At 33.3% G+C, this 18,029-nt stretch overlaps 2 protein-coding genes across 24 annotated transcripts in view; one reads left to right on the top strand and one right to left on the bottom strand.

Annotated features, from left to right (window-relative positions):
- NEXN (nexilin F-actin binding protein) overlaps positions 1-947 on the top strand; it is a 48,590-nt gene extending 47,643 nt beyond the window's left edge. For all 5 annotated transcript variants that reach the window (XM_079137857.1, XM_079137859.1, XM_079137858.1 and 2 more), the window contains one exon: positions 56-947. In XM_079137857.1, the coding sequence (XP_078993983.1) occupies positions 56-69 (14 nt within the window). In that variant the 3' untranslated portion in view covers positions 70-947. The remainder of the gene's footprint in view (positions 1-55) is intronic.
- Positions 643-18,029, bottom strand: part of FUBP1 (far upstream element binding protein 1) — a 71,735-nt gene continuing 54,348 nt past the window's right edge. For 4 of the 19 annotated variants that reach the window (XM_079137899.1, XM_079137898.1, XM_079137907.1 and 1 more), the window contains 6 exons: positions 17,772-17,851; positions 14,585-14,722; positions 12,485-12,559; positions 6,537-6,596; positions 6,311-6,456; positions 643-5,822 (listed from right to left, as the gene is read on the bottom strand). In XM_079137899.1, the coding sequence (XP_078994025.1) occupies positions 5,814-5,822; positions 6,311-6,456; positions 6,537-6,596; positions 12,485-12,559; positions 14,585-14,722; positions 17,772-17,851 (508 nt within the window). In that variant the 3' untranslated portion in view covers positions 643-5,813. The remainder of the gene's footprint in view (positions 5,823-6,310; positions 6,457-6,536; positions 6,597-12,484; positions 12,560-14,584; positions 14,723-17,771; positions 17,852-18,029) is intronic. The other 15 variants (XM_079137906.1, XM_079137905.1, XM_079137901.1 and 12 more) reach the window with 7 other exon arrangements.

An 18,029-nucleotide genomic window follows, 5' to 3' on the forward strand; every position in this document is an offset into this window, starting at 1 on the left:
TCTTTTATTCTATTAAAAAATTTTCCTATTAAATTATTTTTTTTTCTCTTTTTAGCTGATGACTACTAGGCTACCTTCTCAACTTGGAACTTTCTCTATCTACAACTTTCTTTCTTCCTACATCCACCTTTTCTGTGGCAGTGCCAAAAAGGATACCATAAGTACCACTATGTTGACTTAAGTCCTTTTTCATAAGTCTTCAAAAACACACTCATCTAAAGAATATTTACTTTTTCAACTGAGCATCAAATTTATACATTATACAATAGCAGTCAAAAATATATTTATGGGGTGGGAAACTGATTCAGTTATAATGGTGGTATATTTCCTGTAGATTTATAGCAGTTATGTTTTTTAAAAAGTAAACATTATTTTGCATGAAAGAATTACCATTTGTGAGCTTTTACACCTAAAATTAGCCTGAGCTGAGACAACTAATTTGGATTCAATTTGAGTTGGCTTTTTTTCTTAGTAACTGAATGTTTCAGTCTTTCTGAAGTAGAAGGGGAAGAGGATCATTCTTTTCATGGGAAAGGAAACATGGAGAAAAAAACACCAGAAAAAATCTGATAAGAAACCACTGCCTACATATTGTTCTGAGTGTTAGGAATACTTAAATGTATTTTTCAAATGTGTGTAATATATAACCAAACTACTGAAGCAAATTTTGTTATGATCTTGCTTGAACAAATTATATTTTAATGAGAAAACTTTGTATTACTAGTTCATGCAGGAGAAAACATTTTCAACATAATTGAAGGTTTCAAGATTTAAGAGGACTGACTTAGTAAAAAGCCTTTAATTAAAAACACTAGTCTATTTGTAAATAACTAGTTATGTTATCAAGTTGTTTTTATATTTTAATTTTCTGGAAGATGGTTTTATTTTACAATGTAAACCCATTAATAAAGTAACTTGTATATTAAATAAAAAAGATCTTTCCTTGGTTTAAAGACTTGTCCAATCAGATGTTTACCCTTTATCATTGGAATTCTTAAAAACCAGTATTTTCTCACAATCCTTTAATGTCAAGACAAAATTCCTTTTCCCGAGTATCAAATGTATAAAAGACACAAAATACTCTTATAATTCACCAAAGTACATTTATTAATTTTTTTATTGAGACCATAATGAATACAAAATTACAGCAAGCATGTATCCTTTCACACACAATGTCATTAAAGCAAACTCTAAACCACAGTTTGTAAAGTATTCAATTTACCTCAAGTCCAAGCTGCATCTCCCTAAGACACTGTTCCCATCACAGTAGCCATTTTAAGCCAATCTTCTTTTTACACACGGGTAGTTTCTGTAGAGAACACTTTTCTCAGGACGAAAATGCATCGAGCATGCATAAGAAAAAATATATATATATTCGCAAATACATTTAAGAGTTTTCTTTAGGGGTACTACTGAAGAAAATAAAACCTTGGGATTTATTTGCTTTTTAAAAGCACCAATTTAAAAAATCCCTCAAAAGTTTTATTGTGGTAAGAAAAATCAAGTGACTGTTTAAATAAAACGTAAGGTTATTATCAGAATCAAAATTATATTTAACTAGGTATTGTTAAAAAGCATTTTAAAATGAGGCAGAATTTGCAGAAAAAAAATATAAGACATCCTCATTGATTAGTAAACTATATCATTATTCTAGACAACAGATAACTTTGTAGGTAGAAGGTTCTACTTGCAGAGTATCCAAACAAATACTGTTACTTAGTCATAAAGTCCTACTTCTTTCTAAATTACTCTCCTACACCTAACCAAACTTGTCATTATGAATTAACTACAAAGATATTTAAGGATATATTTTACAATGTTAATAAACACTAGTATCAAATCACTAGCCTTAGCATTAAACCATTTTTATTAATTAAAAATATACTTATTTCTAAAAAAAAAAAAAAGAAAAAAGAAAAAAAATCAAACCATAGAATTCTAAGTATCACCACACTAAGAATATTAAAAAAACACACTGTCAAGTTTTTGCTCAAGTGCTAGTCAAATCAATCAGTGAAAGTTCCATCTAAAACTAAACATTTTTTTCTACCATGGCTAACATCCATTTCATTTCAAACCAACTGGCTCACCTTTTTTGCTTTCCCTTTTTTTCAAAGATACAGTAAGATTAGTGCCATTTTAAAAAAATGCTTATTTTATCAGGAAGATTATGGTAATGAATTAAAAAATTCTCATGATAGCAACAATGCCACATATCTAATAGCATTCATCTGTATTTTCCTCTATAAAAATGCAAACTACAACTAACCAAAACTTGACAGGGTTCTTAAGGTCAAAAGAGCCCCTTTATACTATCAAATTTTAACATAACTAGCATTGACTATCAAATACACATAGCATAAATGTGGTGCAGTAACTTAAGAAATTTAACAGTTCATGGAACATTTAAGATCAAGTGAATAGCACTTTAAAATGAAAAGTGATCAAAAGCAGGTACATTACACCCTACACCATATTATGTATGGGAATACATTTCATATTTCTCAATTATGATTTGCCAATTTTACCTTCTACATTGAGCCCTTCTATGGTCCATGCTCATCGGCTCACCAATGGCATACACTCAAAGGATTCCTCTTTATGGGTAACTATCTCAGGACCTGATTTTATGAGCTATGATTTGGTGCTTGCAGCATCTTCAGCACTGTGTGTGAAAATGAAGGCAGTATTTTTGAATATTTTTCTTTGATGTACAGATAAGCAGGAGTTTAAAAGGATCAGCACATTTTAGAAATTGAATAAACAAAACTGGTATGATGCTGCTTTAATACATTCATCTTAACTCAAAATATGTACCAGTTAAAATCATCTATAACACACAAAACATTTTAAACTGGCAAAAATAAAATAAATGCAGCTTCAGTTATTAAAATATTGTAAGTCAGAAAAATATTGGTTGCTACACAGATTATGAAAGGTTATTTGCTATACAGTTAACATTTCACTGATGCACATGCCTTTTATCAAAATATACTGCCAGTATTTCATTTTTCCTTTTTCAGCATGTTATGAAAACAGATTTGTCTAAGAAAAAACAAAAACAAAAACCAAAAAAAAAACCAAACTGTCCCATAATGTTCTTACTGAATTAATATAGTTCAACAATAAGAAAAAAAGAAAATAAAGAAACCACAGTTTTGGAGGGCAAAGAAAATGTCCTGTCAATCATAAACAGACTGTGAAGGCTGTTGAAGTTTCTGACCAAACGATTTCCTAAGTCTTGAAAACTATGTAATTGTCCTTTCTTAACTGCAACAATTTTATATTTGGGGGAAAAATGCAAAAAGATTTGCATGTAGATCAGTTATAGCAGCAATCTACATTATTTTGTTTTAATAAAAAAATTAAAATAAAAAACATTACCCAGAAATGTACAGTTGCTTGAACAACTTAACAGACTTTCCACTAAAATGGTAGCATAACAAAATACATTTTGGGGTAGCAGCAGCAGATTGCTTTGAGTACACAACCACAAAAACCTCACAGGGACAACATTAATGTACTGAAATATTTATTTATATATGTCCTTAGGTTGTGCTTACCTGTGCTTTTTGCAGCAGAACCTAAGGTGGAAGGTCTGGGAAGGCACTGTGAAGTATAAATAATTGCACTGTTTGCAATTAATAAAGATTTTAAACCTTAAATGAATCAAAATCAACAGCCTCCAATTTGTGAGTTATGATACTGAATCCAACACTGAACTATTTCTTCAGTTTTAATTAATAAATGCACCACTTTCCTAAAAGATCATCTATACAACAGAATCATGCAAAATACTGAAATTGTTCATGTCAATACCCTACACTTAAAGATAACAGATAACTAACTCCTTAACTATTAAACTTCAAACTAGTACTACACATCCATATCTAAATAAGGGTAAGGGAAGTCACTCTAGGTTATATAAAACAATCAAAAACATTTCAAAATATCTACAATGAACTGTACTGCTATTTTCCACCCTATAGTAATCTCAACATTTTGTTCTTGTACATCTTCCTTTAAAGTATATTCAAAACAACAAATGGTGCTCCCCACCAATGACAGAAAATATATTTATGGTGTTAAGAGTGCTACATTGCTTATTATTTGCAAGCTGAAAACCACTTCTGTCTTATACATTTCAAGTTTTTCATATTAATATACGATATGCATATTTTAACCAAAAACCAGTATTTTAGGAGCACCAGTAATACTATTCAATTTTGTTAATGATCAAGTTTTCTTTAGCTATAGCTAAAGCATATCAAAAATACTTACCCATTAAGCTCACTTAAAAAAAAAACAAAAAAAAAAACAAAAAAAAAACAGAACTATGTATTATTCTATGTTAAGCAATTATGGTTTTCCAAGATATTAGCACTGTATTCCAACATAATATTCACACAAAATATGGCATTTGCATTATGTGGAACATTGACAAAAAGATACTGTTGCAGTTCATCAATTTGTCATTCTGATGTACTTACAGTGCAATGCTCCTTGAAGGAACACAATCAAGGATGATACACAGCACAGTCCTCCTCACCCCTACAGAGCTAGTTCTATACTGGCTGGATCAAACCTGCACTTCAACAGACAATGGCAAGACAGACTGTATTTGCATGTAGTCTATAAATATGCAAAGAGCCAACAAATATGCAAAGAGTAAAACAATGGATTTCAACAAAATATCAGAACTTCAGCATGAGTGTTAAAGAGTAATAAAATGATTTCAAGTACATAAAAAAATTAAGTTGATTCAATGATTGGACTTGTGCATTTACAAAACAAAGCTTATCTATACTGCAAAAAGAAAAAAAAGAGAAAAAAAAGCTTGAACGTTTCCATACCCCAATTATGTTTCAATGGCAGATGCAATGTAGCTATACTTTTTGCATACTATTCACTTTTCTACCCTAAATTTAGAAAGAAACACACTAATATTATATACATTGAAAGAGTTGCTTTACATGAAAAAAACTCATTAGACTACTCAAATTCACTATCTGAAAACTGTTTAAAATTAGTTATGCTGAAACAGTCTTGGAAATCAAGTAAATATCAAATTAAGAACAGAAAGGTTAACTGTTATAGCAGCAGTACAGGTCTGAAACAGTGGTCATGTATAAAAGGAAATTTTACTGTTAATGCAATGGAAGTATGCCAAAAGATCATTGTACACACATGCAGTTTTTAATCAAACAGAAGGAAAAAAAATGAAGATATCAGGATTACTTGTGCTGAAATAGCCAAATACAATAAATGGAAAAGTCTCCAATCTACCACTATACTGCAAGGGGGAAAAAACATGCCAGTGTTTAAAAACTCAATAATTCATGGGGAAAGCTTACATATTTGTGTATATGTATCTTATCACTGCTAAGAAATTACGAATTCTTTAAATACCCACATATCCAACTTACCGACACAGGAGGTTTCATATCATTTATTGTAAAGCACAAAACAGGCATTTTAAAAGTGAAAGTATACATTGAAAAAGTACATTTATATCACAAAGCATTGACCACATAATAGTTGCAAATACATTTGCTGGAATGTGTACATCTACACTAAACACTAAAAACAAACCAATTTTCATTTCTACACAGAAATATTAACCTCCTATCAGTAGTGATAGATATTTTGTACATTTTCAAAAAAAAAAAAGAAAAAGAAAAAGATAAAAAAAAAAAAACTACTTTAAACCAAAAACAAAATTAAGATCTTCATCAAGTCGTCTGCATCCATATATTTAACAAAGGTTTTTTTCCCCCACACAATGAAGCAAATACTGTATTGTCCACTTCTTATTATTGGCCCTGTGCAGAAGAGATACATAAGAAATACACAAAAAGTTAAAGAAAATCCTTTAAATGGAGCTAATTCAGGAGTGAATCCTTTAAGAAAGAAAAATTGGTTAATATAAATGATGGTGGCTTCTTGCATGATTTGCAAATCCCTGGGGGGAAGAAAATTTATTTTTAAATCAAAGGCATTGTAGAAATATTTAGTGCTCAGATGCCAGAAAGCATTATTTTAAAAGAAAGAAAGAAAAAAAAAATAAAGTCTCAAAACAAACAAACAAAAAAACCCCCAAATACAGAACATTTCATTTAAATTCTGCCAGATGAAAACAAAAAAGGTACAGTCCCAAACAGACAAAACAGTAAACATGCAGAAAATATGATTGGAGTGGGGGAAAAAAAAAAAAAAAAAAAAAAAACCACACACACACACAATGACAAAAAACCAAAACCAAAAACAAAAACAAAACACACACACACACAAATTAGCTAATTTATTATACCTGAGGTGCTGGAGGATGCTGTGGCATTCCCTGGGGACTTGTCTGGGCATAATAAGCTGCTTGTTGTCTATAGTACTCAGCCCAGGCCGCACTATAATCTGGCTGACCACCTGGTGGAGCCCCAGTAGGAGCAGGAACTGCTTGACCTTTAAGAAAACAGAACAACTTTGTTGCTGCAACCATAATTAAAAGCCCAAAAGAATCTCATTTCTAATAAAAACAATACCTTGCTTCTTGTAATATTCCTCCCAAGCCTTTGAATAATCTTGTGTCTGCCCTTGTTGACCTAAAAAAAACCCCCTAAATTTTAATACAAAATTAAATCCACTGTTAGTACAGGTTATAATGACAAAGTAGAGGATCAGAATTCTGCCTGTTTATCTTAAATATTCATTACCGCTAAAAACTACCCTGAAAACAAACAAAAAAAACCCCCTCTCTTTTCTTAATCTTATGGCTAATCATGGATTTTAATTAATTAAAAACAAACTTGGATTTTAGTATTAATTAAAAACAAACTTGCCAAAATCTACTTAGCCTTAAGCAAAGGTAAAAATTCAAGACATAATCCTTGATTTAATTCCAGAGTTAATAAACTGTTATTGTTCTGAGTAAGTTTCAAAAGTACTTCTAGTTAAGTAGTCTGTAAACCTTTGGATGATGCCCTGGCAGTGAAGGCAAACACAGGGTAAAAGAAGAGAGAAAATTCTGGTTTTTTTTTTGGTTGCTTCTCTTTGGATAGATCTGTTATACTACCAGTCTTGAAATTCAAGCCCTCAATAGAGAACTACTAAAAATATTTATGAAAAACAAATAAAAAGTACTTAAAGATCATGATACAAACCTGACACGCTCAAATTACAACAAAATTTTATTAAAAATAACCTGGCAAATGACACAAAAAAGATCAAAGAAACACAAACTCATGATCAAATCTTTCTTTAGGCAAGATGACTATTCTGAATCATGAAACTAAAGAGATACAACCACCAAATGCAATATACAAACAAGGAGTGGGCTCCAAACTAAAACAAACAAGACAAAACCACAAATTATAAAAGATTTTCTGGATAGTGACATTTAAATATACTGTGTATGTTAAGGATATTACTGAGTATATTTAGAGAAAAAATATCTGCAAATTACTTTGTAATTGTCCATGTACAAAAAAACATACAAAAACCACACAAACAAAGGTATATGGATCACTTTTTAAAAAATGGTGAAACTGGGTATTTGTTGTACTATTTTTCCAATTTTCTGAAAATGAAAAAATTTTCAAAATAAAAAAATGAGAGCTGGGCAGTGGTGTGTGCCTGTAATCCCAGCTACTTGGGAGGCTGAGGCAGGGGATCACAAGAAGCCAGTCTGATTAACTTAGCAAGGCCCTGCCTAAAAAAAAAAAAGGGCTGGGGATATAGCTCAGAAGTAGAACACATGCTTAGCATGTTTAAGGCCCTGGATTGAATCCTTAGTAACACACACACACACACAAGCAGCAAGGAGAAATGAGATGTTTTCCTAATCACAGGTCCTACACATGAGCACTTGGTTCTATTACATAATTATAGACAAAAAATACTGAAGCACCATAACATACCATATGCTATTTTTATGTTTGCTGGAAGTTGCCAAGAAGGAAACTTTACAGTTTCAGAAAGTAGTCTAACCACCATTATCAAACTGGTAATGGAATGAAAAAGCCACTGAGTGAATAATATTTTAATATATATAACCATTAACCTTAAAAATGAATAAAAAAGGGGCTGGAGTTGTGGCTCAGTGGTAGAGTGCTTGCCTGGTACATGAGGCCCTGGGTGTTGACCACATATAAATAAAAAATCCACTGACAACTAAAAAAAATATATAAAAAAATAATAAAATAAAATTTCTTTGGGCAACAGAGAAAAATTACATTTACTACAAAAAAATTCTCATTTTTTTCCTTCCATAAAAAACTTTTTCAAAAAGTTAGTTCAATATTTTGACCTTATATGGAGACAATTCCAGTAAATCTGAAACAAGTTTTAATATTTGGAAAACAAACTTTGTTAAGGGAACAATAATTCCCATTTCCAAATTTACAAAAGGAACAAACCTTCACTGAAGATACGCTTAGGTTACAGGCTATATAAAACAAGAGTTTAAACAGACAGATATATCCAGATGGAAAGCTAAAAGTAAAGATGTTAGACTCTAAGAAAAACACTTGGTAAGTTGTCAATATTTGACATTTCACCCATTTGTTTACAATAAAAATTAAAAAAATTTGACATTTCAATCTGAAAAAAACGTTCAGTTGGGTGAGGTGGTACACGCCTATAATCCCAGTGGCTCTCTGGAAAGCAGTATAGAGATTTCCTCAGAACTTCAAATGAATCCACCATTTGACCCAGCTACCCCCCTCCAAAGAACTTAAAACCAGCATACTACAGTAAAGCAGTCACATCAATGTTTATAGCTGCTCAGTTCACAATAGCTAGATTGTGGAACCAACCTAGATGCCCATCAACAGATGAATGGATAAAGAAGCTGTGGTGTATACATACACGATGGAATCGCGGGTACTCCCCTTAATCCCCCCCAAAAAAGGGATACCGCATGGCTAAAGGTTCAGAGAGTCCATCACATCAATGCTTAACATTTTTTTTTTTTTTTTTTGGGTTCCAGGATTGAACTCAGGGGCACTCACTGAGTCACATCCCTAGCCCTATTTCGTATTTTATTTAGAGACAGGGTCTTACTGAGTTGCTTAGCACCACACTTTTGTTGAGACTGGCTTTGAACTTGTGATCCTCCTGCATCAGCCTCCCAAACCATTAGGATTACAAGCGTGTGCTACCATGCCTGGCAGAAGAACCTTTTTTTAAGTCAAACTTTTCCCAAAATGTTTTCACTTACCCTGCTCCAAACAGGAATTCTCTCTCTAGTTTGAAACCTTGTTTGTTCTCTTGTAGAGTTTTTGTTAATTAATAAACCCTTTTGAACGCCCTAGAATCTCATCTTTAAAATTTACCTCCTTATTCTCTTAGTGTAATTCTGGAAAATTCAGAATTAGTTCAGAAAACTAAGTTTTAAAAATTTAACTTACTTCTGTTTCAATATAGAGGTTTATTTATTGGCTAGTGAATAATGATAAGTTTAGAGTCTGTAAAGGGAGTTTTGGTCTTAAAGGAAAACCTGAAATTAGACTTCAAAAGCAGTGATGGAGGCTGGAGAAGTAGCTCAGCAGTAGAGCACTTGTCTGGTGAGAGGGCTGGAGTCACATCTCCATAACTGGGAAGAGGCAAGGGGGAAAAAAAACTGTGATAGCCTGCCTAGTTTGGTGAAGAGGATACTGGAAGGCAAATCAAGGAACTAGGAAATCTGGAGTTTCCAAAAATCTAGATCAATTGAAGAGTTAATAAGGAAGTGGGTTTGGACATAAAGATTTTTTAAAAATACCTTTATTATTTATTTATTTACTTATTTTTATGTGGTGCTGAGGATTAAACCTAGTGCCTCACACATGCCAGGCAAGCATTCTACCACTGAGCTACAACCCCAGCCCATGGCATAAAGATTTTTATCTCCTAATTTTATTACTCCTTTTCCTCCTACCATTTATGATACTTGATGAGTGAACTATGTTTAAAGTCTATTTGTGGTTATCCTAAAAAGATTCTGAGGATTATACCTAGAAGAAATCAGAGTAGCTAAGCAAAGATCATTTACAAAAAAACTTTAATAGGAAAAAATAAATTGACAGAGTCCTTTATCATATAATATGTTCATTAAACACCTGAATTACCTAGTCTTAGTTCCTTTAAGACTTATATTTGAGGGCTGGGTATGGTGGTGCACGCCTGTAATCACAGTAGCCTGAGAGGCTGAGGCAGGAGAACTCTTGAGTTCAATGTTAGCCTGACCAAGTCATGGAGGCCCTAAGCAAGTCAGTGAGACCCTTTCTCTACATAAGATATAAAAAAGGGCTGGGGGTGTGGCTCAGTAATTTAAATGCTCTGGGTTCAATCCCAGGTACCAACTCCACCCCAAAAAAGACACATATGAGGGGGTTGGGGGATGTGGCTCAGCATTAAGAGCACTTGCCTAATATACAGAAGGCTGGTTTCAATCTCCAACACCACCCAAAAACAATTACATGAGAGGAAAATACCCAATCAGTCTATGCAGGTATACTTTGCTTCTAGGTCACAAAAATAGAATTAATAAATCTCATAAATTCTTAGGAATGTATAACACTCCTTTCAAGGTCATTCTAATTGGAAACACCAGTCTTTCTTTATATAGCAATCAGCCAAGCCTGGTGGCCCACATCTTTAATCCCATTGACTTGGGGGGCTGAGGAAGATCTAGGATTGTAAATTTGAGGTTAAACTGATAATGCAGTGAGACCTGTCTCAAAATAAATTAAAGAGCTGGATAGGTACCTAAATGGTACAGCACTCGTCTAGACAGCTTGAGGGCCTGTGTTCAATCCCCAGTACCACAGAAACCAACCAACCAGGAATCAGCTTTGAAGAAATCCTTAAAGATAGGTACTTTTACACCACAAAGATATTCACCCTTGGGCTGGGGTGTGGTTCAGTGGTAGTGCACTTAAAATACACATGAGGCCCTGGGTTTAATCCTCAGACCAGATAAAAATAAAAAACAAAGGCATTATGTCCACCTACAACAACAACAACAACAAATTACCCTCATGAAGAATTTTCTTTTTGTGCAAAGTGAGACATTCTTTGGTCAAAAAACACTGAAATTGGGGCTGGGGAGATAGCTTAGTCTGTAGAGTGCTTGCTTTGTAAGCACAAGGCCCTGGGTTCGATCCCCAGCACCCCCCAAAAAAATAAATAAATAAAATAAATAAAACGTTGTCAAAAGTTCTTTATAAAAAAAAAAAAAAAACAAAAAAAAAACAAAAAAAACACTGAAATTTATATTGAAAATCACAAGCAGACTCTTTTATGACTCGTGTGCCAATGAAGGATGGGCAAATTTATCTGTTTAGCTTTCATTTTTTAAAAATATTTTTATTAATTGTTGATGAACCTTTATTTACTTGTATGCAGTGCTGAGAATCAAACCCAGTGTCTCACCCATGCTAGGTAAGTGCTCTACCACAGAGTCACAATCCCGGCCCAAGACTTTCATTTTTGATAACTGTAGTATAGGTGTGTTACTTTTAAATTAATTTTTATAAGCAAAACAACTAAAAAATAACTGTCTAGAAGGGTAATACCAGGTTCCAAATGGTCCCTAAAAAAATAAACTTGTGAAATAGGATTGGGACTTAAGGCCCTCAGAAGTAAAACTTAGATTCTATCACTTAATTGTGTGTGACTGGTTTCTCAATCTGTACAAGTGAATTGTCAGTGAAGATAAAGCTCCTTTCCTTTGCATGGCAGTTTGCAGTAATACATCCACAAATTATTTGACTAACAACTGTATCTTTTTCGGTCAGATCTCCTAGGTTCTATGCTCTAAATGCACTCTTAATATCTATCATTATGCTAGGTACATGGCTTTAGGTGTTCTACAGTTATTGAAGGAAAAGAGCTTTTCTAAGTAACTTGCTTTCCCTTTTTCACACATGCAAAATTTTATTTAAGTAATTTCCTTTTTTTTTTTTTTTTAAGGTGGTGCTAGGGATCAAAAATAGGACCTTGTGCACACTAGACAAGTGCTCTGCCACTGAGCTACAGCCTCAGGTTGTACCTATTTTGTAGCAAAAATAACAGTGCACACAACTAACTTCTGCTTGGTGCTCAGAAATTTAACTTCATGTCATTTATGCTAGTCATAAATATTAACTGGTTTTTGACAAAAGTGCAGCAATATTCAGTCATGTATGTCAGTGAGGAAATTTCTAGTTACAAATAAATAAAAACTGATTAACAAATGCATTTCATTGCTATATATTTAAGATTTTTGCTTTTGATGGTGCTAGGGATCGAACCCACAGTTTTGCATGTTAGGAAAGTGCTCTATCACTGAGTTGCAAACCCAGACCAAATTTAAGAATTATTTGTATGGGCCTGTATATGTCTGAAAGTACAGTTATTTTACAATGTAATTCTGGTCAATTATTCCCCTCAATATTACAATAATTAATGAATCAAAATCATAAGGATACACACAAACACACATACACACATTTAAATATATACAACATACCCATTTTCTTGTAGTACTCTTCCCAAGCCTTGGTATAATCAACCTGTCCAGCTGGAGCTGGATTTTGCTGATCTCCTTATTAGAGAAAAACAAACAGAAAAACAAGATTAAAAGTTTTTAAAGGTATCTTGGGCCTTTCCTTCTATTTCTTGGAGTATAGAAATTGGCAGTAGCCTATGATGGAGCAGTGGAGGAGAGAGTTGCTGTATGGTAGTGGTGTCCTGGTATCAAAAAGAGAAGACAGTGCAAGAAAGAGGTATCGAACAGATAAAACTGGTTATTTTACACATATAAAGTAAACTTATGTCAAGTAAGAAAATACGAAGAAGATAGCAGGTTTCTCACCATTTTTAAATATGAAAAGGGAAAACAGTGAAAAATTTAAGGGTTAACTATTACTTCCTAGTTCTCTCTTTTTTTTTGGGGGGGGGGGCAGTATTAGGGTTTGAACCCAGGATGTACCACTGAGTTGTACTACCTAGGCTGGCCTTCAGCCTCAGTTTCCCAAGTAGCTGAGATAATAGGTGTGCATTACCATGCCCAAGTATTTTTCTAATTTTGTCTGCTGAAAGGAGCTCAGTAACAATAAACATACGCAGTTTGGTTTCTAAATGTCATCCTTCACTAAAGGAAAATTAGGCCAGGCAAGATGGTGCATGCCTGTAATCCCATAGACTTGGGAGGCTGAGGCAGGAGGATTCCAAATCTCAGGCCAGCCTCATAAACTTAGTGAAACCCTGTCTCTAAAGAATTAAATAAATGAGTCTGGTGATGTAGCTGAGTGGTACAGTGACCCTGGGTTTACTCTGTGGTATCCCATCCCCCACAAAAAGGAAACCAGGAACCCTTGAAAAAAAAGGCCAGAGCCCAGAAAACACAAAACAAACATCTTATTATGCCAGAAAAAAAAAGTGCTTAAAGAATTATGGTCGTTTCAACAGGATGTAGGCACCACCTGAAGATACTCCTGACTGGTCCAATCTAGGATAATCTGATTATTAAAATAATAATAAATGGTTAAAAAAATACACAAAATGAAAGAATTAAATAAGTCATAAAATGGGAACACTTTTCCTTATGATAAAATACCAAATAATAAATGTACAAATTTGAAAACAAAATTAACACCATGCTAATAGTGAACAAAGCAGACATTATTAATGAAGGCTCTTTGATAGGTAGAAGTTTGACAAAGGACAGCACAATCTCAGTATAATGTCCCAGAAAATATAAATTTTTGAGAAAAATGGTGATATCATGGCCCCAAAACCTAAGAGACATCAATATGACCAAATAATCAAGGTTACTATCACCAGGTATGGAAGATTTAAACATTTTATGATTTCTGTTCAAAGCATAACATCGCTAAACTGTTTCTGAGTTTTCTTGTCACGTAAGCATTACCTTATGGTCAACAGAAAAGACTGAATAGGCCAGGCACAGTGGTGCACACCTGTAATCCCAGTTACTTGAGAAGCTGAGGCAGGAGGATCGCTGGAGCCCAGGTTTTCAAGACCTGCCTAGGCAATACAGCGAGAATCCATCTCAAAAAAGAAAAGGTCAAAGGGACCTAGATTGGCAATCTTTTAATAAAACACAAGGTCTGCACTCTTTCTATTAAAAGAGAAAAAATAAAAACAAAAAGAATAAGGAGCTATTTCAGATTGGGGAGATTTAACAGGCCTGACAACTAAATATGTTACCAAACGGGATCTTGAATCAGGAGAGAAAATATTAGGACAACTGGTGATATCTAAATAAAGGTAGCACATTGGGATAGTAATGATATATTAATGTTGGGTGACTGATTTTCAGAGCTTTATGATGAAATTATGACAATGTACATGGACACATATATAAGAGTGTAATGGAGTAGGAGGGGATAAAACTGATGGTGTGGTTATCTGTGTGTTCTTGGTTTTGTTCTTATAAACTTGTATAAAATTTGAAATTATCCAAAGTAACTTATTTAAGAAAATGAAGCTAGATACTGAAGATATAAATGAATAATGTTAGAAATTTTAGGCATTATACAGTGATATACTTCATATATAATTTTAAACGTTTTGGCTTTCAAATACAAATAAATTGTTTAGTTACCATAGTTACCTTGTCCATTAGTCTGGGTTGTAGTTGGTGCACCTGCAGGAGCTGCAGGTGGTGGCTGTGCTTGCTGTTGATAATAATGAGCATAATAAGCAGCCCAAGCTGCTGAATTTGGATCCGTTCCTGCCTTAGCTAGAATTAATAAACAGAAGTTTAAAGGTTTATATCCAAAGTTCATCACCTCTTCACTCTCTCACAGATGCAGCTTTCTGACAAAGAGACCCCCAAATCAACAATAAAGAACAAATGGAAACTTTCAAATTTTCTAATATTTTTGCTAGCTCCTATTATAGAAATTGAGACTCAGTGATTGACTTTTAAGGTTACATAATTAAGTGAAAAGCAGAACTGGGACATGAATTTGGATCCAATGCTCCAAATCCAATGCTTTATCTAAAACTATCTTGTGCCCTTGCTTTTTCTAGACCAGTTTAGCTCAAATGCAACGGTTCTATGTGGAAAATGACTAAAGGAAAAGATTTCTAGGGGCTGATTTGTACAAGAAGGAAACAATTATTTTAGAACTATGACTTATATCTTGTTTTCCATGAGAAAATAAAAATCTTAGAAATAGATTAACCACATTTCATTCTATTTCACAGTAGCTTATGACAATAAACTTGATGTTACTACACTAATTGAAATTTATTCCCTAGAATCTTTAGGATGGTCAAAAGCTTTTAAGCACAGTACATCATTCAACAACATGTTTAATGATACAAATCTCCTAGTCCATCTTCTCTCCCTTTTGTTAATACCTCTCTGATACTCAAGTTCTAGTTACAAGAAATTGCTTATACTTTTCTGAAGTCACCATGCCCATGAATGGGCCGTTGGTTATACGTTTCCACTGCACTTGGCTTACCTTCACTCATCCCTCATAAATTAACTAATATGGGAACAGTTTGAAACCTCTTACTCAGCCAACAGAAGTCCTCTTATTGGTTCTCTTTTATAATGAATTAAAAAGTTATATAATATTATAGGTATTTTTATTAGTTTGTATCTGCAAGAAGAATATATTTCCTTAGCCAGAGTCTATCTGTAAGTGGTATGTTCAGACTTATTCCAGTGAAGTAGCAATTCTCAGCTGCTTAATAAACGTTCATGGAACTTGAGGAAATAAGGAGCAATATTTCCAGAAAAAATTTTAAGGTACTACTCTATTGGTCACCCCCCAAATCTTTCTCAAATGCTCAAGGTACCACTTTTCAATATGTCTTAGTAGTGTAATTATCAGCATGTCTATTAATAAATACAAATATTTCACTTGATACAATGTCTGGATAGAGAAATTAAGATAGAACAAACTTTTTTTTCTGAGATGGGTCTTGCTCTGTTGCCCAGGTTGGTCTCGAACTCCTGGGTTCAAGTGATCCTCCGGCCTCAGCGCCAGGCAGATAGAACAAACTTTAAGAAGCAACACTTATACTTCTTCATGTGTAAACCATAAGAGAAAACCAGTCTCACAGTTACATATATCTAATATGTACTGAAAACTATTCATTCAACATAACATTCATTCATTTATTATCATTCTATAGGTAAGAAAATGGGTTTAGAGGGATTTAAAAGCTTCTTTGATGTCCCACAATTACTAAGTTATAGGACTAGTACTTTTATAGGTCTGTTTAATTCTATAGTCCAAGCTCTTGACTATTACACAAATATGTAACAGATCATTAATTTTTTAAATAGAAATAGATTTTAGTTTAGAGAATACTAACAATATTACAGAATGCTAAGTCTAATAAAAGCAACGTGTAACCCAGAGACTCAGGAACAATATGATAAACCTGAGCCTGAGCCAACTAGCTATCCTCTTTCAGCTAAATAGGTTACTTATGTACCAAAAGCAATGCTGGAAACCTTAATCATTGATTAGGGCTTACAATAAACTTCATTACTACTCCATGTGGGAAATTAAGATGATGATTCAAAGACCATTCTTCAGTTCCATCATTTTTCTCAATCATGCTACCTACCTCGACAGTGCTCATAAATATAATCCTGAGATGTAGTGACAGAATATCAGTGTGCCTCTTAACCTCAAATTCTTGTTGACTCATTCCTTTATAATCACACCATCCCAATTAGGTTCCAATGGAAAGGCTTTTCATTCTTAAAAGACTGACTCTGTGATTGTTCTAGAGAAAATATTTTTTTATGCTTGATCTGTACCCTGTAAATCCTTCAACCACAATATTGTTTACACTGGGAGTGCATTCGTTAGTTTTGGAACATAAACTCATCTTTGAATAACCAGATGCTAGAACTACTAAATTTGTTCCTTAAAATGGGTATAAACTGTGGTTTTGGTGACTTTCAAGCCAGAAGATTCTACAAAGCAAATTTCCTATGAAATGAAGGTATTTTATAACACGGGACATTTAAATACTGAAATACTTAACCAAATTTAATCAAACAATTTCATTTAAATACATTATGTTGGGTTTTTTCTTTCAATAAATATACATTGTACATAAAGAATCTGTAATTCAGGATACATTCTCTTAAACTACTCCAGTGAAAAAGCTCAAAAAATAGGTAAAGTAGGTTTAAAAAAAAAGAGGATCATTTATAAATGTCATGTGATTTTGAAGAAGGACTCTTTGACCAACATGGAAAGCAAACTACATGGTATGGGAAGATCTAAGAGACAAGAATGCATACAAAAATCCAGATTTGAATGAGATAATAGAGTTCCAGCATGCAATTATTAAATATGGACCTAATTTTTATTAGTACTTAAAGTTGTCTTTTCAGCAATACTAACACAGGCAGCTCATGTAAGCTTATTTGAGAACCTGGGAGTTAAAGCCCAAGCATTAACACTCTATTAGACCCTTATTTAATCTTATAAACAGGTTTTTTCTCTTTGGTATGGATAATATTACAAATAACGCAATATAAACATTTGATAGTACTAGTATCTAAAACAAAGACATTGTACTTCTTTCTATGTTTTTTGGTTTTTTAGCACTCTTTATCAATTTAGAAGTAGAAAAAGCCCAAAAAGTTTCATGAAAGTGGAAATCATTTCAGTCTTATACACTGTGGTAAAAGCAGGGCCTAATATTCTCCAAGGAGTGAATACAATGCATACAAATGTGAAATCAAACAGAAAATTAAAAAGTGTAACAAATACAGATTAACACAAATATACTAAGTTATTCTTTACCTGGATCAGGAGGAGCCTGTTGCTGCCAATGTGGATATGCATTTCCCCACCCCTGAGGAGCATATGGGGCTGGAGGGCCACTGAAAAGAAAAATTGACATAAAAATACAATTTATCAGGCTGGGGTTGCAGCTCAGTGGTAGAATGCTTGCCTAGCATGTGTGAAGTACTGAGTTTGATTCTCAGCAATGCATATAAATAAATAAAGGTCCATCAACTATTTAAAAAAATTAAAAAAATATATAATTTACTAAAACCT

This window comes from Sciurus vulgaris (assembly GCF_902686455.1).
Source record: "Sciurus vulgaris genome assembly, chromosome: 1".
NCBI classification, from domain to species: domain Eukaryota; kingdom Metazoa; phylum Chordata; class Mammalia; order Rodentia; family Sciuridae; genus Sciurus; species Sciurus vulgaris.